The sequence below is a fragment of the Macaca mulatta genome, chromosome 1 (assembly GCF_049350105.2).
Source record: "Macaca mulatta isolate MMU2019108-1 chromosome 1, T2T-MMU8v2.0, whole genome shotgun sequence".
Lineage (NCBI taxonomy): Eukaryota > Metazoa > Chordata > Mammalia > Primates > Cercopithecidae > Macaca > Macaca mulatta.
This window is the reverse complement of record NC_133406.1, coordinates 225975588-226002330: the sequence shown is the minus strand read 5'-3', so window position 1 is coordinate 226002330 and position 26743 is coordinate 225975588. Positions and strand designations below refer to the sequence as shown.

The window sequence follows — 26743 nt, the reverse complement described above, 5'->3', positions numbered from 1 at the left end:
GTATCAATTATGTGTGGGTCCTCAGAGACCTGCAACTCAGTGGCTTACTCAAGGCAAAAAGTTCCCTCCCCCTCACTTAAAAGATGGAGGCAGCCGGGCGCGGTGGCTCAAGCCTGTAATCCCAGCACTTTGGGAGGCCGAGACGGGCGGATCATGAGATCAGGAGATCGAGACCATCCTGGCTAACACGGTGAAACCCCGTCTCTACTAAAAAATACAAAAAACTAGCCGGGCGAGGTGGCGGACGCCTGTAGTCCCAGCTACTCCGGAGGCTGAGGCAGGAGAATGGCGTGAACCCAGTAGGCGGAGCTTGCAGCGAGCTGAGATCCGGCCACTGCACTCCAGCCTGGGCGACAGAGCGAGACTCCGTCTCAAAAAAAAAAAAAAAAAAAAGATGGAGGCAGTCCTCAGCCCTGAGTTTTCATTCCTGAGACTTTGCTGTGTGTGCATCTCACTCACTGCATGGTGTGCACCTAGCTCATCCACCCATCCATCCCCCACTCAGAGACACCCAGACTGCCTCCAGCCATCTGCAGTGGACAGCCTCACCCGCGGCCCCTGCATGGGATGTGAACTCAGGTGGAGACCTGCCGTGCTGTGCCAAAGTGAGCTTGGACTACTTTGCAACAGGGCCAGAGTGGGCTTGGACCATTTTGCAACAGCCAGTTGTGCACATCTCCTCCCTACTCTGAGTTCAGTGACATTGTGTCAGTAGCTCGATTGTGCTGTGATGGGAGTATTTACACCACAGCGATGGGCAGTGGCAATCACTACAAATCTGGGCTGTGTGTGTATGCATCTGTGTGTGTGTACGTGCGTGCACATGCACACATGTGAAAGAGAGAGGGGGAGGGAGAGAGAGCCAGTTTACCAGCATACCACTGTGATGGGGTATGTGGAGGCTTTGTTTTCTAGAGACATGGTCTCACTCTGTTACCCAGGCTGGAGCGCAGGGTGTGATAATAACTCACCGCACCCTCAAACTCCTGAGTTCAAGTGATTCTCCCACCTCAGCTTCCTGAATAGCTGGGACTACAAATGTGTGCCACCAGCAAGAGACAAGGTCTTTCTATGTTGCCCCAGGCTGGTCTCAAACTCCCAACCTCAAGCAGTCCTCCCACTTCAGCCTCTCAAAGCACTGGCATTACAGGCATGAACCACTGTACCCACCCTTTAATTTTATTGAATTAAGTGCTTCCAGACTGGTACCAGAATGGCCATCCAATTTTACATGTCATTTCAAAAAAATTGTTTTCCCAATTTCCAATTTAAAGAGATTTGTGAACAAGTATGTGCATTAAAAAACAATGACAACATAATTTCAAGTCACTTAGTAATTCAGCTAGTTGGCCCTGAGATGTAGTGCGGAATTCTAAACATAAGTGTTGACTAGAATTCAGTTTCTAGTTTTGGCATTCTAGGACTCTTTCAAATGCAGGGGACAGAAAACTCAATGTAATGCGTGAGCTCTTATCACTGAGCACGCCAGGGGTTGTTCTTCAGACACATCATGAGGACTCACTCCCTGTCATTTGGTTCTGCTTTGTGCTGTGTTTATTCATTCCCAGGCAGGCTTTCTCTGCCCGCCACTCTGAGCTGCATGTGCAATGGAGGAGTGTCTCTTTCTCAGCAATTCCAGGGAAAGTTGAAATTTGAAACTCACTGGCCCAGCGTGGGTTACGTGTCCATCTTGAAATTATCGCTGTGCCCCAGAGTGTGGGAACGCCCTGATTGGCCAGGCCTGGGCATGTGCCTGCAACCTTGAGCCAGAATCAAGGTCAACCGTATGGACTGAGAATGGGGAGGGCCCTAAAGAAGGAAAACCAGGCACTGTTCCCAGCAGGATGGGAGTGGCTGCTGGGCAGGTAACACAACAGCATCCTCTCAACTTCTCTGGGGTGCTTGAGACTGACCGGTGCCCCTCCGTGTTGGACACCTCCTCCTGTGACCTTCGGACCCTGTGTTTTCAGGGCTTCCTGGCTTCGCTGACTGAAGAGGCCTTCTCTGCATTTTTACCCAGGCCATCTTCTTACCCTGCTTCTGGCTGAGGCAATCTCCAAAAGCCCCGTACTGAATCACTCACCTCATTCCTGCCAAGCGTGCGTTGTGACCAGTGCTCCGATTACGGGCACAGGCTCTGTGTACTCTCTCATCAGGATGGCATCATTATTGCCATTTTACAGATGAGGAAACCAAGGCTCTCAGGGGTGGAAGGAGCAGCTAGTGAAGCAGATGCACACCATGGTCCTTGCCTTCAGCTGCCATAGCCCTCCACTTCCCTGATATAGGCGTGTCTCTGTCACCAGGGCCCTCCAGCTCTGAAACGACGTCCCTTTCCTTGTGGTATCTGCATCCAGCCAGCTGCCACCTTTCCTCCCACAACTGTGGGCCTCTCAGCCTGTGTGGGCAGGCTTAGCTTTGGCTATACATGACAAAAAAAAAAAGAAAAATCAGATTCAATAAGATAGACCTTATTTTTCTCTTATGTAAACAGAGTCCAGAGGTCAGCAGTCCAAGGCTGAAAAGGCAGCACTGTGATCCTCAGGGACCTAGGCTCCTTCTGTCTTGTTGCTCTGCCATTCTCTACCTCACACCCCAGTATGGCTGCTTGAGCTCCAACCATCACATCTGCACTAGAACCAATAGGAAGCAGGAAGCAGGGGGAGACATGTCTCTTCATTTAAGAATGCTTCCCTTCCTGAATGTGCCCCACCTGCTTTACACACCCTGCTTATATCCCATTGGCCAGAACTTAGTCACATGCAACAGCTAGTGAACTGCCTAACAGGCTGGGTACTGCTATCTTTATTCTAGGAAGTCATGGACAGCCAAGCATCAGCTTACTATGGAGGAAGGGGAACATGGATATTGGGAACCACCAATAGGCAAAATTAATATTACCATTATTTTTTGAAACAGAGTCTCACTGTGTTGCCCAGGCTGGAGTGCAGTAGCGTGATCTCAGCTCACTATAACCTCTGCCTCCCAGGTTCAAGCGATTCTTGGTGCCTCAGCCTCCTGAGTAGCTGGGACTACAGGTGCCCGCCACCACGCCTGGCTAATTTTTGTATTTTTAGTAGAGATGGGGTTTCACCATGTTGACCAGGCTGGTCTTGAACTCCTGACCTCAAGTGATCCGCCTACCTCGACCTCCCAAAGTGCTGGGATCGCAGGCATGAGCCACCCCACCTGGTCAATTGGCAAAACTAAACCACCCTGCTGACCAAATGGAAACGTCAGACCAGTGAATCAGCATGCTGTCTTTTCTTTCTCTCCCTCCAGCACAGGGAGAAGGAGGAAAGAGCAGCAAGCTCACTGTGCCTGGAGGTGAGCTGTACTGGACAGGTGACATCTCACCTCGGCCAGGTCTCTCTGGTGCATTCCTCAGAAGGTCAGCCCCATTTCCGGCCCTTAGCTGGGACCTGTTTGGTGTTTACAGATTGATGTGGCAGGGGGGGAAAAACACCCAAGATGTGTCCAATGAGCCCTGTGAAATCGTTTTCCAGCATGTAAGTTTCACCAGGGCTTCTCTCTAGACAATGAGACTACTTCCGAATGGCATGCTGGCTGTGAAGAAAGTCCATTGTGTCTTTGTTTAGTTCAAGGAGACTTTTTCTTTTTTCTTTTTTTTTTGAGACAAAGTTTCATTCTTGTCGCCCAGGCTGGAGTGCAGTGGCATAATCTCTGCTCACTTCAACCTCCACCTCCTGGGTTCAAGCGATTCTCCTGCCTCAGCCTCCTGAGTAGCTGGGATTGCAGGTGCCCGCCACCACGCCCGACTAATTTTTTATATTTTAAGTAGAGACGGCGTTTCATCATGTTGGCCAGGCTGGTCTCGAACTCCTGACTTTCAAGTGATCCACCCACCTCGCCCTCCCAAAGTGCTGAGATTACAGGTGTGAGCTACCGCGCCCAGCCAGTTCACAGAGATTTTAAAACCCAGGAGAGCAGATGGTTGTGAGGGTGGGCTAGCCACGGGTCGGGGGAATCATAGTGCCAGCTTTTCCCTACAGCATCATGTCTTGGCAGCACCAAACACAGATGAGGAAACTGAGGCTCTGAGGAGCGTAAGGAGCAGCTAGTGAAGCAGATGCATGCCAGGGTGCTTGCCTTCAGCTGCCGTAGTCCCCCATCTCCCCAATCTCCATGTTTCTCTGTCACCAGGGCCCTCCAGCTCTGAAATGATGTACCTTTCCCTGTGATATCTGCACACAGCCAGCCAACCACTCTGCTGGATAACCCTCCACGTGGATAACACACTCACCCCTCAACCCTATGAGACCAGTAGTATATCCTAGCTGCCGCTGGGCAGAGGTGGGATTTAGCTCCCTCCTGTGTGCTGATGAGCCCTGACACTTCTCTGTGAAGTGGGGACCATAGCATTTCCTTCCCGGGGTGCTGGGAGATGATGTGTGAAACACATTAGCAATACCATGGAGGTTGTGAGCGCTTGGTCCAGGGTAGATATTTTTTATTACCCAGTGGGAAAGAGGGGCTAAGCGAAGCAAACGTGGGCTGGATTGCATCCCCTCCAAATTCCTATGTTGAAGCCCCCTTTCCCCAGTACTCAGAATGGGATTGCATTTGGAGATAAAGCCTTCACATAGGGGATTAAGATGAAGTAAAGTCATATGAGTGGGTCCTAATCCAATATCACTCGTGTCCTTGTAAGAAGAGGATCACTTGAGCCCAGGATTTCAAGACCAGCGTGGTCCATACTGGGAGGCTCCATCTTTACCAAAAAAAAATTATATATATAATATATATTATATATTATAAATTTTAAATATATATTATATATATAATATATATTATATATTATATATTTTAAATATATATTATATATAATATATATTATATATAATATATATTATATATTATATATTTTAAATATATATTATATATATTATATGTGATATATAATATATTATATGTGATATATTATATAATATATTATATGTGATATATAGATTTCAAGACCAGCCTGGGCCATACTGGGAGGCTCCATCTTTACCAAAAAAAAATTATATATATAATATATGTAATATATATGTATATAATATATATGTATATAATATATATAAAATATATTATATATATAAATATATTATATATTAGCCAGGCTTGGTGGCATGCACCTATAGTCCCCAGCTACTCAGGAGGCTAAGGCAGGAGGATTGCTTGAACCTGGATATTGAGACTGCAGTGAACCATGATCATGCCACTGTACTCCAGCCTGGGCAACAGAGTGAGACTCTGTCTCAAAAAAAAAAGAGATTAAGACAGACACACACAAAGGGACAACCACATGAGGACACAGGGAACAGGTGGCTGTCTACAGGCCACAGAGAGAGGCCTCAGAAGGGACCAACCCTGCTCAGAAGGAACTACCTTGATCTTGGACTTGCAGCCTATAGATTTCTCTTGTTTCAGCCACCCTGTCTGTGGTGCTGGTAATATCAGCCCTAGCAAACTAATGCAAAGTCTTAATTTCTCCTCCCGTCCCCTTCCCTGCAAGCTGCCACCTTTTAACCTTAATTCCAGTTTTATGATTAAACATCTCAGCGTCAATTATTTACAACACATCCAGATGAGTATCAGAGTTGCAGGGGACTGAATGACTCACACTGGGGAAGCTGGTTCTTATGAAGGGAAAACCACACTAAGAAAAACAGGGAATTGTATCTCCTGACCACAGAGACTGAAATTGACCTAGGGAGTTTCTGGCAGCCGCAGCCCGGGGAGGGTCTCCTCATGGGAGTGGGAGGCCTGGGAGGCGCTGGGCAGTGGGGTGTGCCACAGGCACCTCATACATGTATATGGCACCTGCCGGCACACAGGCTGTGTACTTACCCAATAGTTGGTTTGATCAGGCACAGTTCCTTCATCCTGATAAAACAAATCGCTCGGAGTGAGGCGTGTCTAGTTTGAATCTTTGCTGCAGCATTCACCATGTGACTTTGAGCAAGTTTCTTAACTTCCCTAACTACAGGCTCCTCTTCTGTGAAATGGGGCTTATTCTAGAAACCTTTTCATCAGCTTGGGAAGTTTAAGCATGATAATAAATAACTGAGAAATTAGACTATGATTATATTAAGTAAATAATATTCGTAATAGACTGTTAAGAAGAGTAAATATAGGCCGGGCGCAGTGGCTCAAACCTGTAATCCCAGCACTTTGGGAGGCCAAGATGGGCGAATCACAAGGTCAGGAGATCGAAACCATCCTGGCTAACACGGTGAAACCCCGTCTCTACTAAAAAATACAAAAAACTAGCCGGGGGAGGTGGTGGGCGCCTGTAGTCCCAGCTACTCGGGAGGCTGAAGCAGGAGAATGGCGTAAACCCGTGAGGCAGAGCTTGCAGTGAGCTGAGATCCAGCCACTGTACTTCAGCCTGGGCGACAGAGCGAGACTGCATCTCAAAAAAAAAAAGAGAAAAGAAAAGTAAATATATAATAAACACTAAAATTTTATAAATAAAAACAAAACAGAATACATAAAATTAATAAAGAAAAGTAAATATATAATGAATATTAAAATTGTATAAATAAAATAAACAAAATAGAATATATAAAATTAATAGTAATAATAAGTAATAAGTAATAGTAAAGACATGAAAGGCACCTAGCACTGGCACTTTATAGGAGCTTAGGAGAATGTTCACTGTAGTTGCCACAATTCCAAAATGTAACAGGTGGAAAAAGAATCAAGTGTGACAAGTGACTTCCTAAAAATCGGAGGCAGGAAGGAAACCCAGGACTCGAGAAAGCAGCTCTGGCCAACATGCTTCAAGTAGGAAAGTCAGGTATAAAGTGGAGACGAGGGAACGAGGCATGGCGAGGGGAGGGGGACGAGCTGGGCTCAATACCAAAAGCGCTCTTGGCAGCAGGTTTGGGAACCTCTTCTATAGCGATAGCGTTGCCGTGGCTAAAAAAGAAAATGTCCAGATATGGGCAGGACAAACTTTCTCAAACGGTGTCCTAATCTCCAGAATCACAGCTGGTCTAAGAAAAGTCTGGGAACACGGAGGGCTTGCTTCTGCAGGACTCACGGGCCTGCAGAGGGGCTGGCTGGCTGCTCCACGTACCTCGAGTTTTGGCTTAAAAGCCCTCATATAATGAGTACTTAAAATAAACGTCAGTCTTGTCCTGTCGTCAGCACTTTGTAAGTGCAGTGTTGAGCCCCCAGGAAGTGGGGTGCCTGCTGACTCAAGCATGAGAATACCTTTATCAGGTTTTTTTTTGTCCCAGCAATGTTAGAACAAGTGTAAACCTGGCTCGTTAGCAGAATCCTGGGTTAAAATGTAAACTTGGTAGAGGAGCACCGCCATGCTGAGCCTCCCTCCGACCTGGCCACACGAGGAAAGGGCGCCTAATTCACCAAGCGATTGGTTTTATCAGGATTGAGAAACGGTGCCTAATCAAATCAACTATCGGGTAGGTAAACAGTCTGTGCCGGCAGGCGCCATACACAGGTGTGAACGGGAACGCCACCTGCAGAAGTTTCCTGGGTCTGCCATAACAAAGTACCCCAAACTTCATGGCTGAAAACAACACACATTTATTGTCTTGCAATAAATGTGTTCTAGAGGCCAGAAGTCCAACCTCAGTTTCATGGGCTAACGTTACAACGTGGGCAGGGCTGGTTCCTCTAGAGGCTCTAGGAGAGCATGTGTCTCCTTGCCTTTTCCAGCTCCTGGAGGCACCTGCATCCCTGCACTCGTGACTCTCTCCTCACATCCTCCTGCTTCCATGATTCCATCTCCTGCTTCCTCCTTTGGCCCTTCTGCTTCCCTCCTATAAGGATACTACTCATTAAATTGGGCCCACCTGGATGATCCAACGTAATCTCCCCATCTCAAGATTCTTAATCATGCCCCAAAAGGCACTCTTTCCATATAGGCTAAAAGTTACAAATTTTGATTAGGACCTGGATATCTTTGAAGACCATGATTCAGCCTCCCATATGCCTGTTCCCAAATTCCAAGAAACACAGGGTGGTGAGCAGCAAAGAACCCTGAGCAGGACCCCGCTTCTTCTCTGCCCCTCACTTGAATGGCCTTGAGTTAGTCTCAGACCCCTTCTGGGCCTCTGTAAAGATGAATGGACGCCCATCTGCCTCCACGGGCCCGTAAAAGATTTCTGGCACAATTAGAGCAGCTACTGTCTGCAGGGCATTGGGTCAAGGCCCTCAATGTATTCACTCATGGATTCTTCAGCTTTGTGGTCCCTGGAAACTGCTGGGCAGGCTCCTGACTTAGAGCCTTGGCTCTGTGGTTCCTTCCTCTGCCTGGAATGTTCTTCCCCAGGTATTCACGTGATTCCTCCCTCACATCCTTCAAATCTCTGCTCAGATATCATTTTCTTGGTGACTGTGTACCTGGCCACCGTTTTGGTTTTTTTTTTTTTTTTTTTTTTGAGACAGAGTCTTCCTCTGACACCCAGGCTGGAGTGCAGTGGCATGATCTTGGCTAACTTGCAACCTCCGCCTCCCTGGTTCAAGCAATTCTCCTGCCTCAGCCTCCTGAGTAGCTGGGATTACAGGCATGCACCACCACACCCAGCTCATTTTTTTTTTTTTTTTTTTTTTTAAGTAGAGACAAGGTTTCACCGTGTTGGTCAGGCTGGTCTGGAACTCCTGACCTCATGATCCACCCACCTCGGCTTCCCAAGGTGCTGGGATTACAGGCATGAGCCACCACGCCCAGCCTGTTTTTAAAATCGCTACCCACAGCTGTGTTATTTTCTTCTAGCTTGTATTACCTTCTACCATACCACAGGCTCTAATGTGAGCTCTATGGGGACAAGGCCTTCTGTCTGTTTTGATTGTTTCTATATCCTCAGTGCTTAGATCGGGCCTTGGTCCATAGTAGGTGTTCAGTCAATACTGTGTTGGGTAAATGAATAAACACCCGTAATCAAAACTCTGAGGTCGTCACTTATAAACCCAGGGAGGTAGATCCCAGTAAAATTCACTTTGTACAGATGACAGAGCTGAGACTGAGAGCCCTAAGAATTGTCTTGTCTAGGTAATTACTAAGTTACAGAACTGAGATACAAACCCAGCCTCTGATCTGGAGCCCAGGCTCCCAGTCCTACGGCATGACAGGTGGAGTGTATACTCACCAGCACCCTCTGCAGTCCCTGATTTGATAAATTCTCATCTCTGCCCTTCTCTACTTTTTTTTGCTGCAAAATGCCTCTTGGGGAAGACAAACCAAATGAATCCAGTCAGTGTCCAGAACTACCTGTCACACAAGGACAAATGCAGGGTCCAGATGGCACCGAGGTTCACACGAGCCTGGGTGGCTGCCAGGAACACTGACCACAGGCAGCAACGTGGGACAGGCTCCAGCTTCTCTTCCAGGCCCCCAATCCTCCCACTCTTCAGATTCCAGGGCTAAGCCTCCAAAGTTGTCCGCCTAGGCTGGGTGTGGTGACTCATGCCTGTAATCTCAGCACTTTGGGAGGCCGAGGCGGATGGATCACCTGAGGTCGGGAGTTCAAGACCAGCCTGGCCAACATGGTGAAACCCCGTCTCTACTAAAAATACAAAAATTAGCCGGGTGTGGTGGCGCACGTTTGTAATCCCAGCTACTTGGGAGGCTGAGGCAGGAGAATCACTTGAACCCGGAAGGCAGATGCTGCAGCGAGCCAAGATCACGCCACTGCACTCCAGCCTGGATGAGAGAGCGAGACCTCATTGATGGGAACTCTGCCCTGCCTTGGTGGAAAGGCTGGCTTTTCTGCTGCTCCGTGTGTAAGGACGGCCTAAACAAGGGGGCTTTGTGGACAGGGCTGCCACTTACTAAGCTGAGACTTCGGGCAAGTTTCTCCACCTCTGTGCTTCAGCGTATTCCTTGATAAAATGGACAGAGGTGGGGATAACAGTACCTCCCTTACATGATTGTTGGGTGGGATAAATGAGCTAAATTGTGTAAAGGGCCTGGTGTGTCAGTGCCCTAACTATGTGCTAGGGATTGGGGGACTAGAGTACTGGGGGTCTGGCTGGTGGTCACAGCCTGTGCTTGCCAGAGTCAGCCTTGTTTGCCAGAGTCAGAGGGCTGCGGATGTCATCCCCAGAGACACCGATGGCCGGAGCCTGGAGAAGGTTCGAGGTGTCAGGCTCACACTGGGCTGATGGGGACAGGAGATCTGGATCCCTCAGTGCTATCCTGGCAGAGGAAGACTCTGAAATGTGAGATGTCACATTTCCCAAGAAATACTGAATTCACGTGACTGAGTCCCCCATGCCAGCCTTCTAAATAAGGCTGGACATGAGCCACCTGCTTAGAAGAAAGACGCTATGTCAAGCTCCTCAAGAAAAGACGTGTGGTTCATGAACTCGCTGCTTCTGCTTCTGGTCCCTGGAGTCTTCAGGATGAACTTGTCTTCCTTAATTTCTCCAACACTTACATGGATGAGCAAGGACCCTGGTGATGTCAGGTTTTATACAATTCACCAACGTCTCGTGTTTGGAGTCGGGGAGGGAAGCTGCCTCTTTTCTCTGCAAGCCGTGACATATTCTAGAAGATGCCCACGTTCCCGTCACTGTGGGATTACTGAGGCTGAGCCCTCACCCCGGAATACCCCGTTCTCTGACCCCCGAATTCCACCCACAGGAGGCCACAGAGGCCTCAAAGGCCCGCAGAGCTGCGTGTGTATCTTCCTTCTCCCTGCCCTCCTCAAATTGAATCCGTCACTCTTTTTGGAAGCTCTTCAGACATGCTCCATTTTGGCAGTGCTACTTGGTGTTTAAAAGCATGGGTTTCAGAATCAGGCGTACGCTATCCCTGCCTTGTACTCACTGTGTGACCTTAGATAAATTACTTTCCCTCTCGGAACCTGTGTCCTTATCTATAAAATAGAACCAATAACTATTAAATGATGATGCACGTAAAGAGCTCCACAGAGGGCCTGGCACAGAATGGGCATTCAACACGCATTGACTCTTTGACGCTGACTTCCCTTCTGTTAGGAAGAATCGCCTCTCTTCCTGCTGGATTATAGAAGTCCGTCTCACACATTTCTGTGTCCCCCGAAGCCCCTGGCATACAGTAGGGGACCGGGAATTGTTTACATCAAATCTTCAACAAGTCATTTTAAAAGAAATGTTCAGGTCCAGTGACTCACGCCTGGTAATCCCAGCACTTTGGGAGGCTGAGGCAGGCAGATTGCTTGAGCCCAGGAAATCGAGAACAGCCTGGGGAACAGAGCGAGACCCTTTCTCTGCAAAAGACACAAAAATTAGCTGGACATGGTGGTGTGTGCCTGTAGTCCCAGCTCCTTGGGGGCCAAGGTGGGAGGACTGCTTAAGCCTGGGAGGTCAAGGGTGCAGTGAGCTATGATCATGCCACTGCAGCCTGGATGACAGAGTGAGACCCTGTCAAAAAAAGAAAAAGAGAGAGAGAGAAGAAAGGGAAGAGGAGGGGAGGGGAGAGGAGGGAAGGGAACATGTACCTGTCAACCCCTCACACTTTTGTCCTGAAACACCTCCGGTGAGGAAGGAGGGAAGGAAGGAAGGAAGGAAGGAGAGAAGGAAGGAAGGAAGGAGAGAAGGAAGGAAGGAAGGAAGGAAGGAAGGAAGGAAGGAAGGAAGGAAGGAAGGAAGGAAGGAAGGAAGGAAAGAGAGGGAGGGAGGGAGGGAGGGAAACATTTACTTGTCACCCCCTTGCACTTTTGTCCTGAGACACCTCTGGGAACCTGGGTGCCTTGCCCAGAAAGCGGCCCCCAGGGACTCAGCTTCGTGGGAACCCGCACAGTGCAGGCACAGGTGGACTTCACAGTCAGCTGGATTTGATTATGAGTCAGTGCCGCTTACCGGCTGTGTGGCCCAGGGCAAATTACTTACCCTGTCCAAGACTCTGAGATGGTGGGGCGGGATCATTCCTTGATGGGTGGCGGTGAGGATCGGGTGAGTTTAGGAATGCACCTGATTCATGCTGAGTATCAGCTGCTGCTGACTTCATGATAGCTACTGTGGGGACTGCCATTCTTGTTACCATTATGCTTCTTACCCTGCCTTGTGTATCACTTAACATCCTTTCTTCTTTTTCCCATCAGCTCTCTCCAGCTGGGCAGCCCTCCTCCCTGCTCCCCTGCCTTTATGCCTCATTTGCACATTGCTTTTTGTCTTTCCTGAGTGCACAGTCTAAAAGATCCCTGGTGCTCTGTTGAAACAGGAACCTGACACCCTTTGACCTTGGTCCGTGGGGAGGTGGCCTGAAACTCCCTCCCAGGCAGGACAGGAGCAGGGGCTCAGCGCCTTTCTTCCTACCCCCACTGCCTGGGACTGGAAATTGTGACAAAAGTGATTGTGGGCTGAAACTTGGCCGAGAGAGCCCCTCTGAATCCGTCCTTTGTGATGTGAATGTAGCACAGCCCGGTGGAACCGGGGATCCCTTTTCCAATTATGCAGCTTGGCAGGAAGAGGTCGGTGCAGGGAGAATGCTCAAGGAGCTCCTTTGTCGCAGGGATTGGTAGCACTGCCAGCCGCCTCCGACTGGCAAGCCCTCCTCCCACTAAAGCCAACTGGGCGGGGCACTTCTGCAACTGCACCTTCGGGGGCCGCAGCACAGAGCTCAGTGGCCCGCGTGAGGGTCTAGATCCAATTCCCGGTTTCTAAACTGTGTCCTGGAGAGTTTTTCTGCAATTCAGCGAGAAGAGGCAGCGGAAGGCCCAGCCATCAATGCTTGGGCCCTTTACCCCGTTTCGGCCTGGGCAGCACTGCCTTCCATTGTCCCATCTTATTTCAGCCGTTGTCTTCATGTTCAAGTTCATGGAGACTCAATCCAGATGTGCCTGGCTGTGATGGCACCACTCAGGTCTCAGCCACTCTGATGTCTGGAGCTGGGTCTACCTCCCCGGCCCCACTCCTCCACACTCAGCGCACGGCCCCTCCCTGCCAGCTCTAGTTGGCCAAGGGTGTGCACAGGAGTGGAAAGAGCCTCCGCCCAGCGTGGAGCGGTAAAGCTAAAGGCTTCCATGTTCCCCTGCTGACTTCCACCTGCAAAGGCCAAGCAACCGCTGAAACCTCCGGGCCACCCGGGAATGCTGATACAGTCACTTTCTCAGGTCACAGTGGAAATCGCATTTATTCTGCATATTTTTCTCATGTTGCCAGCAGATGATTTGCATACGGATACAGGATTTGGGTATCCAGATCTTCCTGCAAGTTAGCTTTGATTAATCCTCTCCCCTTCAGACTTGGACTGGGATTTTCCCCTCATTGATATGAGACATTGGTTAAACTTTTAAACTTGCCAGATATTCATTTGTTTGTTCTATAAATATCTACCAAGTACCCGTTAAGTTCCTGGCATGTGGTGCTGGGGACTGGAGCAGGCAATGAACAAGACAGACAAGAAGCGTGTTTCAGGGAGTTCATACTCCAGTAGGGGAGACAGGGAGCCAACAAGAAAGCAAAAATGAGATTATTACTGACTGCAATGCATTATCATCACCCATGGGAAGGAAAGGCAAGGAACCAAGCTATACTTGGGTCCCCTGAGGAAGGGGACATTTGTGTGAGGGAGGGGGCATTTCCACTGAGTGGTCAGAGAGGTGCTCACTGAGGAGGTGGCATTTGAGCTGAGAGACAGAGGTCCCTACTAAAAAGTAGCCAGATAGCCAGGCATGGTGGCTTATGCCTGCAATCCCAGCACTTTGGTAAGGCCGAAGCAGGAGGATCGCTTGAGGCCAGGAGTTCAAGACCAGCCTGGGCAACACAGCAAGACCCCATCTCTACAAAAAGATTAAAAATGAAAACATTAGCTGGGTGTGATGGTGTGCACCTGTAATCCCAGGTACTTGGGAGGCTGAGGCGGGAGGATCACTTGAGCCCAGGAGTTCAAGGCTGCAGTGAGCTATGGGTGACACAGAAAGACCCTGTCTCCAAAAATAATTTTTAAAAAAATTTTAAATACAGAAATAAATAAATAAGTAGCCAGATGAGAGAGATAGGCGGAAGGGTGTTTTCAAGCAACAGGTATAGCAAGTGCCAAGGCCCTGTGGTAGGAAGTAGTTGGTGCCACTGAGGAGCAGAAAGGAAACCACCGACGGCTGATGAGCAAGAGATATGAGCTGGGACAGCAAGACAGGAGCCTCATCCAGGCTGGTGGGGCTTGAGAGTCATGGCTGAGGAGTTTGGATTTTATGCTAAGAGTAATACGTACACATTGACGGGCTTTTGGACATTCTTGTTACAAACTATTTCAGTCATTCCAAAGAGTATATATAAGATATATGTGAATTGTAAGGAATGGTATAATAAAACGCTCGTGTCCCCTTTACTGTTCCCCTCTCCGGTACCATTCTTCACTCTTCATTTCTCCAGGAGGTAGTGTGTGTGTTTGTGTGTTTGTTTGAGACAGGGTGTCATTCTGCCGCCCAGGCTATAGTGCAGTGGCGTGCTCAAGGCTCAGTGCAGCCTTGACCTCCTAGGTTCAAGCAGATCCTCCCACCTCAGACTCCCAAGTAGCTGGGACTACAGGTGTGAGCCACACACTGGGCTAATTTTTATTATTATTATTATTTTTGTAGAGACAGGGTCTCACTCTAGTGCCCAGGCTAGTCTTGAACTCCTGAGCTCAAGTGATCCTCCCACCTTGGCCTCCCAAAGTGCTGGCATTACAGGTGTGAGCTACTGTGCCTGGCCAGAACGTAGCCTGAATTTGTCCTGAATTTTAGTTTATAGTTTTCGCATTTCTTCCTAATACTACAAAAATAGAACAATAGGCCGGGCGCGGTGGCTCAAGCCTGTAATCCCAGCACTTTGGGAGGCCGAGATGGGCGGATCACGAGGTCGGGAGATCAAGACCATCCTGGCTAACACGGTGAAACCCCGTCTCTACTAAAAAAATACAAAAAACTAGCCGGGCGTGGTGGCGGGCGCCTGTAGTCCCAGCTACTCGGGAGGCTGAGGCAGGAGAATGGCGTGAACCCGGGAGGCGGAGCTTGCAGTGAGCTGAGATCCGGCCACTGCACTCCAGCCTGGGCGACAGAGCGAGACTCCGTCTCAAAAAAAAAAAAAAAAAATAGAACAATAATCGTTTGGTTTTGCCTGGTTTTGAACTTCATTTAAGTGGACTTCTGCAGTGTGTATTCTTCTGCAGTTTGCTTTTCTATCCAACATTATGTTTGTCAGGATCCTCCTCACTGGTGCACGCAGCTGCAGTTTACTCACCTTCACTGCTACGTACATAATAGTCCACAGAGTGACACTGTTGTGGTTTATCCTTTCTCCTGGGACCAATTTCTAATGTTGAACCAAACCCTGCATTCTTGAGATAAACCCAACTTGATTATGACGTGTTATCTTTTTAAAAAATATGGCTGGGCTGGGTGCTCACGCCCATAATCCCAGCACTTTGGGAGGCCGAGGCAAGCGGATCTCCTGAGGTCAGGAGTTCAAGACCAGCGTGGCCAACATGGTGAAACCCCGTCTCTACTAAAAATACAAAAATTAGCCAGGCGTGGGGGTGTGTGCCTGTAGTCCCGGCTACTCGGGAGGCTAAGGCAGGAGAATTGCGTGAACCCAGGAGGCGGAGGTTGCAGTGAGCTGAGATCGTGCCACTGCACTCCAGCCTGGGCAAAAGAGTGAGACTGAAAGAAAGGAAGAAAGAAAAAGAAAGAAAGGAAAAAAGGAAGGAAGGAAGGAAGGAAGGAAGGAAGGAAGGAAGGAAGGAAGGAAGGAAGGAAGGAAGGAAGGAGGGAAGGAGGGAAGGAAGGATTCCATTTGCTGATTTTTGTTTAGGCTGGTGGGTCAGACTTGCCTGTCATTTTCCTCTCCTGCCTTGTCCTTTTCTAGTTTTGGTGTCAAGGTGTATACATTCCTTATAAGATGACCTGAGAGTGTCTCCTCTGATACTCTTCGGAGCACATGTCTAAGATGGGTAATACCATGAAAGAGTTTGACAAATGTTAGCTACCATGTTGTCATCCTTCTGCAACTCATATTTTTTGTACAGAATTCTGGCTTCTTTTGATACCACTTGTCTTGCATAGACACCTACCCTAACCCCTGCCCTTCCCCCCGCCAAAAAAAAAAAAGAAAACACATGCTTCCCCAACATGTAACTCCAATTGCAATGCTCACAGCTTACTTAGAAAGCTGCATCTCTGTGGTTTTTATAGGTGGATCTTTAACTCAAGACTCTAGCATGAAGAGTTGCCTTCAGGCCTGCCCTGAGTCTCCTCAAGTAACAACAGGTAGGTACGTCTCTAACTGGTTAATAATTTTTCTTTAAAAACTCAGATATAGAATCATTCATGTCTCCCTTGGGGCTTCCTCAGACATGAGCAGTGATGGGGCCAACCCCAGGGTCTAGAGGTTGAGTTTGGCCAAGCCAGGACCCCAGACTGCCCACCAAGCCTACTGTGTTTTAGGGACATACTGGAAGCTGTGTGGTCCAAATCCTCTAAGCATAAAATTAGCTTCTTTCCATATTTTTGAAAGGAAAAGAACACCATGCTAAATATAGCTTGGGCGCTGTCCAGGGTCAACAAGTCAGGAACAGGACAAACAGCTGACCAGCTGCCCCGCTGGAAGCTGGGTTTCTACAGACCCTATAGACCCATCAAGGTCATGGTCCCCAAAGAGAGGGCTGAACTTGAAGAACAAGTTTATGCTACCGTTGCACACGTAACCCTGCCATGAACTCAAAAAACCAAAACTATTTTATGAAAGCAACACATAGATATTTCTGTTTTCTAATTCTTATTCTCCCAGTAACAAAAAGAAAACGAAAATCATGGTTAATCCCATCACACAAAGAAAATAACTATAAACATCATCATATATAATTCAAGTGTTGTGAAACTTAGTATGATACATTCAATAGTGTTTCTCAACCTTTTCTCCCACCTTGCCCTTCCTGAGAAGTCTTTTTAGACATTCTTTTTGGAATACTTGAAAATTTAATGTCAAGGATGCCCTGTGTATCTGTTTATATTCTGTGGCCCTGAGGAGGGCCACAAACCATTGTAATATCCAAGATTTTCATCCCGTCCCCAAGAAACAATTTTTGCCCCTTGTGGGTGATCTTACCCCATTGAGAATACAAACTTTAAATAACATTAAATAATAATTTTTTTTGTCTGTTTAAGAACTTACTGTTGTGCTGGTCACATACTGTCCTCGCTGCTTTATGTATATTGTTTAATTTATCATAACTCCCCTATGAGGTAGGTACTAGAGAGTTTTTATCTCTCTTCTACAGTTGTGGAAACTGAAGCACAGAGAGGTTAAGTAACTTGCCTGGGGTCACACAGCTGGGAAGGAATAGAGTGAGGATCTGAACCCAGGAAACCTGGGCCCCAAGCTTACTCTTAACCACTCAGCTATGCTACCCTGCAGCAATACAATCAGATTGTGAAAATTCAAAAGAGAGAAAGAGAGAGTAAAGGATATACTTTCCAAGTTTCCTTCGTCCCCAGAAGCAATCATTGGTACAAGTCTGAAAGGTGGCCCCCTACCCGGGATTTTTACATACGTGTGGATATATATAAATACATTGTCTCTTTCATTTCAATGTAAGTACAATCATCTAGGCTTTTCCCCCTATATTCATCTGTGTATAGATAATTTTTAAAAAATTAGAATCACGCTGAACATACTGTTGTTTTAACTTTGTTTGATTTAAAAATATATTAGCTGCTTTGAGACCATAATTTCATAAGTGCATGAACCATAATTTATTACCCTGATCTGGATTATTGGCTGTTGAAGTAGTTTCTAGCTTCTCGTCACTATAAAGCTGTGATGAATATCTCTGTACATGATTTTTAGAAGTTGGAATTACAGAGCCAAAGGGTATAAACATTTTTGAAACTTTTGTTCTATAAATGCCAAAACTTGCCATCTAAAAAAAATGCCTTGAAATTGCCATCCCAACACCTTTCCCCACACTGAGTATTATCACCTGTTTTTAATCATTGACAGTTTATCAGACAGAAAGAATGTATTAATCCTGACATGTTTATCTCTGCCCATGACTCACATCTGGAGCTCGTCTTTCTCTTGTGCAGCATAAGGCAAAGCTGGAATGGAGAATGGATGAGAGCAGGCAGGGAGGGGGTTAAAGCGGCTCAAATCACTAGTCTGCCAGACACACTCCCAGCATCCCAGGTACAAGGCCTGCCTGTCAGGCACTTAGCAGGGGTTCAGAACGTGGTATTTTCATCACTCCTGCTTCCAGCACAAGCCCCCGGCTATGCACTTCTCCATCCACCGAGTCTGACCTTGTCTCAGATCCATTTGGCAGAACCAGTGCCTTCTTAAGGCTGCCAGAGCCCCCATCCTTCCTTTTGCCGGCCATGAGTGATACTGTAAGAAATAAATATCCTTGTGTACGATCCCATCCGCTCCTACCGCAGCTGTCTGCAGTGGGATCCCTATTCAATGCCCTGCACCCCACACACATGCCCATACCAACCTGTTCATATGCCATACATATGCATGCATAGGTACATAGGTGCTCACATGCATGCACATGTGCTTATGTGTGCATAAACATGCATGCACACATGTGTTCATGCACCAGTGTACCTTGGTGCTGCTTCTTAACTCCTTCAAGAACAGAGCCAGTGCACTCACACACATGCACACACACAGTGCTCTGCATTCAGTATTCAGGCCCAATTATGCCAGTGGGACTCCTCTCCCACATAGGCTTTCTGTATGTCCCACTGCCCTGAGCTAGGACGCACTGCTGTCTAATCCCACAGTTCCTGTACTTCCTTCCCACTTTATTGGTATTCCCTATAGATCATTTTCCTGCTGGCCTAGAAGCTCTACTAATCCTTAACTTGCTCACTGCTGTTTCTCCAGTGCCTGACATGCTGCTTAGCAGGTAGCTAGAGGCACAAGAAATATTTGTTGAGTGAAAAAAAGAAGGAACAGACTTCAAGCTGATAAAGGATGTTGTTTCAAATATTTTTAGAGTATCTTTTAACAAAGTGGCCAATTTCGGATAAACTCATGGTTTCACAAGAAAGTATCTTTGCAGCATCAGATTTCAAGCAGCCTGGTCAGCCATCCTTTTGGAGAGACTGGAAAGAATGCAGAATTGAAAACAAGACCTTGCCCAGCTGAACATCTTGTAAATTTTACTGTTTTGCAAAGGTTCCTGTCACAGGAATAACGTATGGGGAAGCACGGGGGCATTGCTTGCTCCTCCTCCTTAGTCCTTGAAAATGTTCTAACCTAAAGCCTTAAGTGACTGCTTCTCTGGCTTACTCTCAACCAACGAATACTGTGGAATCTCAGGACCGCTGGCTGCTCCCTTTAGCGCAGGGTCTCTGAGCTGCTTCGTGGAAAGAAGGTTTATTTTGTCCAGCTAGGCACAGGAGCTAAAAGGAAGAATGTGCAGGCCTCTGTCACCTTTAACAAAGGGAGAACTCGATGTGGCTTCAGAGAAGCTTGTCTTGCTCCGTGGCTTCATGTGGCCTCTGTTCATTTCATCCAACATTGACTCTGCAAACAATTATTTTTTTTTTTTGAGATGGAGTCTTGCTCTGTCGCCCAGGCTGGAGTGCAGTGGCACAATCTCGGCTCACTGCAACCTCCACCTCCCAGGTTCACGCAATTCTCCTGCCTCAGCCTCCCAAGCAGCTGGGATTACTAGCACGCGCCACAGCACCTAGCTAATTTTTTTTTTATTTTTTTTTTGTATTTTTAGTAGAGATGGGGTTTTACCATGTTGGTCAGGATGGTCTTGATCTCTTGACCTCGTAATCCGTCCGCCTCGGCCTCCCCAAGTGCTGGGATTATAGGAGTGAACTCTGCAAACATTTTTTGAGTCCCTGCTGTGTGACAGGCTTAGAGATGATGATGTGGTCATGGGAAGAGACTCACCACAGTGGTTGCTGGAGGCTTTGGGGAGCACATGAAAGGGTCATCTGAGCTGCGGGTGACCAGAGAAATGCGGAAGTTCTGGAGGGTGGTTGGGGGCCGGTAGTGCAAAGAAAGGCAGGCTGAGAGATGAAGTAGGAGATGCAGGAGCCAGGCTAAAGCCACCATGAGCAGCATCATTCTAAGAAGCTGGATTTTCTCCTGCAGGAAATAGGGAGCCATTGAGGGTGGTGAACAGATGACAGTAGGCTGTTTGGCCTGGTCATACCATTAGCTGAGGCCCTGTCCCCCAGGTGAGTCTGTTACAACCATCGATTGTAGCCCATTCATCCCATCGCTCACTCTCCTAGCAGCCTCCAGCAAGAGCTGAGATTTTACTGCACTTCATTAAATTCCACACAATGTTTTAATGACCTGAGCTCCAACCTTTCTGGCCTCCTGCAGGGAAAGGTCTGGCTTTTCCTTTTCAGGGAGTAGCGGGGGCGGCCTCCCTTCTTGCAGCCTGGCACGAGGAGCCGGAGCACGTAAGACATCTGGAATGCATCAAAGGCGAAGCCCAGCCAGAGCCGGCGTGCTCGGTGCTGCTGCTTAACTCCTTCAAGAGCAGAGCCGCCACGTTCACAAAGCGTCTGGAATCGGAACTGATGGTCCTCTCTGCTCTTTCTGCTTTCCTTCCAGGCCCTTCCGCCACAGCCATCCACACGGGAGGTCTCGCGATTGCTTGGAACCATCCCGCGGGAGTTCAGCTGATATTTTTCTAGTGTGGGGCGAGAGATTTTGTGGAGTCCATTTAAGGGGTTTTTGTTGTGACTACTGCTTTTTATATATTTATTTTCTTTCTTGGAACTGGGCCTCGCCCTCCTCCCACTGACACAATGGCCCAGTCCAAGGCCAACGGCTCCCACTATGCACTGACTGCCATCGGCCTGGGGATGCTGGTCCTTGGGGTGATCATGGCCATGTGGAACCTGGTACCTGGCTTCAGCGCGGCCGAGAAGCCAACAGCTCAGGGCAGCAACAAGACCGAGGTGGGTGGCGGCATCCTCAAGAGCAAGACCTTCTCCGTGGCCTACGTGCTGGTCGGGGCTGGGGTGATGCTGCTGCTGCTTTCCATCTGCCTGAGTATCAGGGACAAGAGGAAGCAGCAGCAGGGCGAGGACCTGGCCCATGTCCAGCACCCGACAGGCGCTGGGCCTCACGCCCAGGAGGAAGACAGGTGAGGCCTGACTGTCCCCTTCCCTTCCCGGATCTGGGATGGGCACACACGCATGCACGCACATGCTCACACTTTTCCGTGGTGAGAAGACTGTCATCTACAAGGCTTTATTGTCCCATGTTCACCCATGAAGGCTCTGTCAAAACAGTTTATCATTTTACAGATAACTTTAGACTTTTCTACCAGAGCTTCCCAAACAGCATGGCACAAATGGATTACAGGTAAACCAAGATTTTTTTAAAATTTTATTACAATATTTTTACATAATGGAATACTATTCAGCCATAAAAAGGAACAAAATACTGTCTTTTGGGCCAGGTGCAGTGGCTCACTCCTGTAATCCCAGAACTTTGGGAGGCCAAGGCGGGTGAATCACTTGAGGTCAGGAGTTTGAGACCAGCCTGGCCAACATGGTGAAACCCCGTTTCTACTAAGAATACAACAATTAGCTGGGTGTGGAGGCACATGCCTATAGTCCTAGCTACTTGGGACGCTGAGGCATGAGAATCACTTGAACCTGGGGGAGTGGAGGTTGCTGTGAGCTGAGATAGCGCCAATGCACTCCAGCCTGGGCGACAAAGTGGATCTCAAAAAAAAAAAAAAGAAAAAAAAATGTCTCTTGCAGCAACTTGGATAGAGCTGGAGGCCATTACTCTTAAGTGAACCAACATTTTGACCTGCCCAGGGTCGCTGAAGAAGGCTTGGGGTGGCCAGCACATTTTCTTGTCCCTTCACCCCAGCATGCTGTGTGTATGCTTTAATTTGAAATGGCTGGGAAGCAATTTTCCATTTGAGCAAAAATGCCACCAACAAATTTAAAAGATAAGTGATACCTTGGGGAACATATGACAATAGTTGATATCCCTATTATAAAAAGAGCTCTCACAAATGAATATGTAAGATGAATATGCCAATGGGAAACAGACAAAGGTTATGAATATTCCATAGATGTTCAACCAATAGATGTTCAACTTCATTAGCCATGCAATGCAAGCAAAAGGATGTCTTTTCTTTTTTTATTTTTATTTTTTGCCTGTCATATTGATCAAGATAGACAGCCCCTACTGTTGGAGAGTTGTAGGGAAGATGGATTGCTGATGAAATGTTGACTGACAGAAACTTTCTCAAGAGTTTCATCATAAGGGGCAGTACTGAAGATGTGCATATTGATTCTATTTATAAGAGTTTATCCCTGGGAGACAGTCCCACAAGTGCAAAAGAGTTTGTACCAGTATATTTATCAGATCATTGTTTAGGATAACAAAAACTTAGAAACAACCTAAAAAACCACCTACCGAGTTAAATGATGACGTACCTATTCAATGGCGTTCTATGCAGCCACTGTTGATCTATATTTGGTAATGTGGGACCACATTCACAACAGTGAGAACAGGAGGATATAATACAGCATCTTTGGTCAGGTTCTGGTCCCATCAAATGTTGTGGCTGTGGGACCGGAGAGGGGTAGGAAGGGTGTACACCAGAATGTTACAGTGGTTTGCCTCCAGGTAGAAGGATTCGGGATGTTTTTCTTTTCTTCATTAGATGTTTCTGTGTTGTTTGAATTTTCTACAAGCATTTCTTATCTTTATAGTGGGAAGGGAATTGTTCTTAATTTAATATGGATTAAAGGAAACCCTTGTACATTAATGGTGGGAATGGAAATCAGTGCAGCCACTATGGAGAAGTTTAGAGGTTCTTCAAAAAACTCAAAATAGAGCTACCAAATGATTCAGCAATGCCCCTTGTGGGTGTACGCCAGAAGAAAAAAGAAAATCTCATTATATTGAAGTGATTTCTGCCCTCCAATGTTACCAGTTACCACCCCTTTCCATGGGAATGACCTGGAAGTTACCGTCCCTTTCCTAGAATGTTCTAAATAGCTTGCCCTTCAGTTTGCATTAACCCACTTCTTACTTTTGCACGTAATTGAAAGTGGGTGTAAATGGGTATAAATACAATTCCCAAATTAAACTCATTTTCCGATAAGATAATACATGCTGTATTGGCCAGGGTTCTCCGGGAGACACAGAACCAGGGGGATATCTATATATATTTTTAATGGAGATTTATTATGAGGAATTGGTTCACGGGATTACGGAAGCCAAAAAGTCCCACACTGTGCCATCTGTAAGCTGCAGACCCAGGAAAGCAATGGGTATACTTCATTCTGAGTTTGAAGGCCTGACTGAGAACGAGGGGAGGTGAGGGTATAAATCCTAGGCTGAGAGCAGGAGAAGATGAAATGAAATGTCCCCGCTCAAGCAGCGAGGTAGGGAGAAATGAGTCAAATTCCTGCTTGCTCTGACTTTTGGTCTATCTAGGACCTCCGTGGGTTGCATGGTGCCACCACACTGCGGAGGGGAATCTGCCTTACAGAGCCCACCGAGCTGAATGCTAATATCTTCCAGAAACACCCTCACTCTCACAATGTTTAATCCGGGCAACCATGGCCAGTCAAGTTGACACCTAAAATTAACAATCACACATGCTTATTCTAGAAAACTTGAGAAATATAGAAAAGAACTAAACAGGAATATCAATCACTCATCATTCCCCACCCTAGCTGTGAGCACATTTGAGTTCATTCCTAAAGGAGGGTGGGAGGAAAACCAAGGCAGACTTTGAGGTTTCTGATGTTGGCCATGATCACGCCACAAGTTCAAGTATAGGGTCCTGAAAAGTGGCTAGTGGCGTTAATTCTGACAAATGTGTAGAAAATATCCTGACTTTTTGGTTTTCTCTTTCAACAGTCAAATGAGAATAAGGCTGAGAGGACCTGATCTTTTTGAGTCTTGGGATAAACTTGGAAGATAAAATGACAGAATAATTTGAGACACACATAAATGTTATATTTCAGATATTCTTTCTCTACCTGGGAACAACCATTTTACTGAAAGTTGGTTGCAACTTTGTACATTTTTGTGTTGCCTTTGGCCAAAGGACCCAGCTGAGCATTGGAATAGCTCACCCAGCATGTCGCTAAGTGGGAAAGGCTTAAATAAGGCAAAGGAGGTTTAACGCCCAGATAAAACATGGTGGAGCAGTTGAGAGTATAGTGTTCACTTCCTACCCTCCCATTTCCTAAAGGTCTGACCAAGTCACTTAATCTTGATGTATCTCAGTCCATCTATAAATTGGGTAAAGTAATAGTGAGATAGAAAACAGGCAGGACTTGTTTTCTGGTCATAACCCTGCTGACCAAAACAGGATGTGGTCCAGATGAGATAAGGTTAAAAAAAAAAAACTAGCCAAAGCCAGCAAACGGCAATGAGGGTGATCCCTGGCTGCTCTCATTGCTCATCAGCATGGGACACTCTCACCAGTGCCATGACAGTTTACAATTGCCACGACAACGACCCGGCTTTTACCATCCCTTTCCATGGTAACGACCCAGAAGTGACCTTTCCTAGGAAGTTCTAAATAGCTTGCTCCTCAATTTGCATTAACCCACCCCTTAATTTGCATGTGACTAAAAGTGGGTATACATACAATTTCCAAGAGCCCCTATGTGGCCGACTCGAGGCGTACTGCCTATGAGTTAGCCCTTCTCCACAAGGAGTAGTGCCTTCAATAAAGAATTGTGGTCTGCCGGGCGCGGTGGCTCGCACCTGTAATCCCAGCACTTTGGGAGGCTGAGGCAGGTGGATCATGAGGTCAGGAGATAGAGACCTTTCTGGCTAACACGGTGAAACCCCATCTCTACTAAAAATACAAAAAATTAGCCAGGCGTGGTGGCGGGCGCCTGTAGTCCCAGCTACTTGGGAGGCTGAGGCAGGAGAATGGCGTGAACCCGGGAGGCGGAGCTTGCAGTGAACTGAGATCGTACCACTGCACTCTAGTCTGGGCGACAGAGCAAGACTCTGTCTCAAAAAAAAAAAAAAAACAGCCAAAAAGGATGTGATCTAACATCACTGGCTCACCCTTGAATTCCTTCCTGGATAAAGCCAAGATCCCTCCCAAGCTAAGCCCCAATTTGGGGACTCACCTGTCCTGCATGAATAGTACTTAACTCATAGTGTTGTTAGGAGTCTGAAATTGCTTCATATTTGTTAAAGAACTTGTAGCTCACAGTAAACACTTGCAGTGTTCGCTTTTATTGCCTCTAAGACCCATTTGTTATTTACAAGGCTGCTGTGTGTGGACTCTTTGGAGCCCATCTCTTTGGGATTTTGAATGACTTGTGTGCAGGCTAACACTCTCCCTGTCTGTGTGTCTTCCTGCAGCCAGGAGGAAGAGGAGGAGGAGGAGGCTGCCTCAAGGTACTATGTCCCCAGCTACGAGGAAGTGATGAACACAAACTACTCAGAAGCAAGGGGAGAGGAGCGGAACCCGAGGCTGAGCATCTCTCTCCCATCCTATGAGTCACTGACAGGGCTTGACGAGACCACCCCCACATCCACCAGGGCAGATGTGGAGGCCAGCCCTGGGAACCCCCCTGACAGGCAGAACTCTAAGTTGGCCAAACGACTGAAACCGCTGAAAGTTCGAAGGATTAAATCTGAAAAGCTTCACCTCAAAGACTTTAGGATCAACCTCCCGGACAAAAACATCCCTCCTCCTTCGATAGAGCCTTTGACTCCTCCACCGCAGTATGATGAAGTCCAGGAGAAGGCCCCCGACACCCGGCCGCCCGATTGAATGGCCCCACTTGAGCCACGCTCCCTCCTGTCTCTCACACCTTTCGCCCCCAAGACTCTAACAAAGCCACGTGAGCCACGGTTGAGAAGCGGAGGGGCCAGCTGTGCACGGAGCCATTTGGATGGTGGGGGGGATTCTCTGTATCAGGAGTGACTTTGTTGCCCCACACAGCCTCCTGCTGCAGGTGCTTTGGAAGGAGATGCTGCCTTGGAGCTGGTGAATCTGTGGACCACATTCAAGCGTGTGGCGCAGGCATCTCCCCATCCTCTTCGCTCTGAATCACAGGCGACACATTCTCCTTTCCAGCTAGGAAAGGGTTCCTCACGGCTGGTTTAGATTGTGGTTGTTTGTTTTGCTTCTAATAGGACTGTTTTGTTTCAAAAAGGAAACAAGTTTTGTGTTTGCTGTCTACGCTGGAGTCCTGAACCGTGGGTAGGAAATACGACCTGGCTTTGTAGAAAGGACACAGGGCTGTTTTGTGAACTAAGCGGTGAGGCTCAGGTGGCTGCTCTCGCAGAGCCCCTGATGCTGTCGTTCTTTGAGGGCTTAAGGCCTGATGAACTTAGGCATATGATGCATAATAGTCTTAATTGGTACATTTAACTAGTCTCTTCTGTATAACAGCAAAAAAAAAAAGGAAAACTGTAGGAAATGTTCTGTTCTTTTTGAAATGCCATGCAATGGAGCTTTTTATAATAAAATATTTTATATGTGGTACGTTTGGGTGCTGAGTTACTTTAGCAGCTCTTCCAATACTGACTTTCTTAGGGAAAAATGGCAATAATAATAGCTAATATGTACTGAATAGTTATGCCCAGTGTTGTGCTAAGCATTTCACACATCACCCCATGTCGTCTGGACCCAAGTCTTGTAATAATGCCATTCTGCAGGTCAGTTCACAGAGGCTTTAGGTTAATGTAAGCACCCTGTGTCACACTGCTAGCAAGCGGTAGAGCTGGGGTTTGAGCCCAGGTTGCCTGGCTCCAAGGCCTGAGTTACACACTCCCCATACAGCTCAGTGTAAAGAGCTTTTCC

The 26743-nt window shown here is 47.4% G+C and overlaps 1 protein-coding gene and 1 long non-coding RNA gene across 11 annotated transcripts in view; one reads left to right on the top strand and one right to left on the bottom strand.

Moving 5' to 3' along the window:
- The window catches only part of TMEM51 (transmembrane protein 51), a 75537-nt gene extending 49112 nt beyond the window's left edge, over positions 1–26425 (top strand). For 5 of the 10 annotated variants that reach the window (XM_077973618.1, XM_028839519.2, XM_028839504.2 and 2 more), the window contains 3 exons: positions 16134–16208; positions 20530–21067; positions 25294–26425. In XM_077973618.1, the coding sequence (XP_077829744.1) occupies positions 20727–21067; positions 25294–25708 (756 nt within the window). In that variant the 5' untranslated portion in view covers positions 16134–16208; positions 20530–20726 and the 3' untranslated portion in view covers positions 25709–26425. Of the gene's footprint in view, positions 1–16133; positions 16213–20529; positions 21068–25293 lie in introns of all 10 variants that reach the window. The other 5 variants (XM_077973623.1, XM_077973620.1, XM_077973628.1 and 2 more) reach the window with 3 other exon arrangements.
- Positions 756–8542, bottom strand: LOC144336125 (uncharacterized). Its single transcript, XR_013407608.1, has 2 exons — positions 5854–8542; positions 756–2422 (listed from the first exon to the last, which is right to left on the bottom strand). It is a non-coding gene; the product is annotated as an uncharacterized LOC144336125 (long non-coding RNA).
- Positions 26426–26743: the final 318 nt, after the last annotated feature.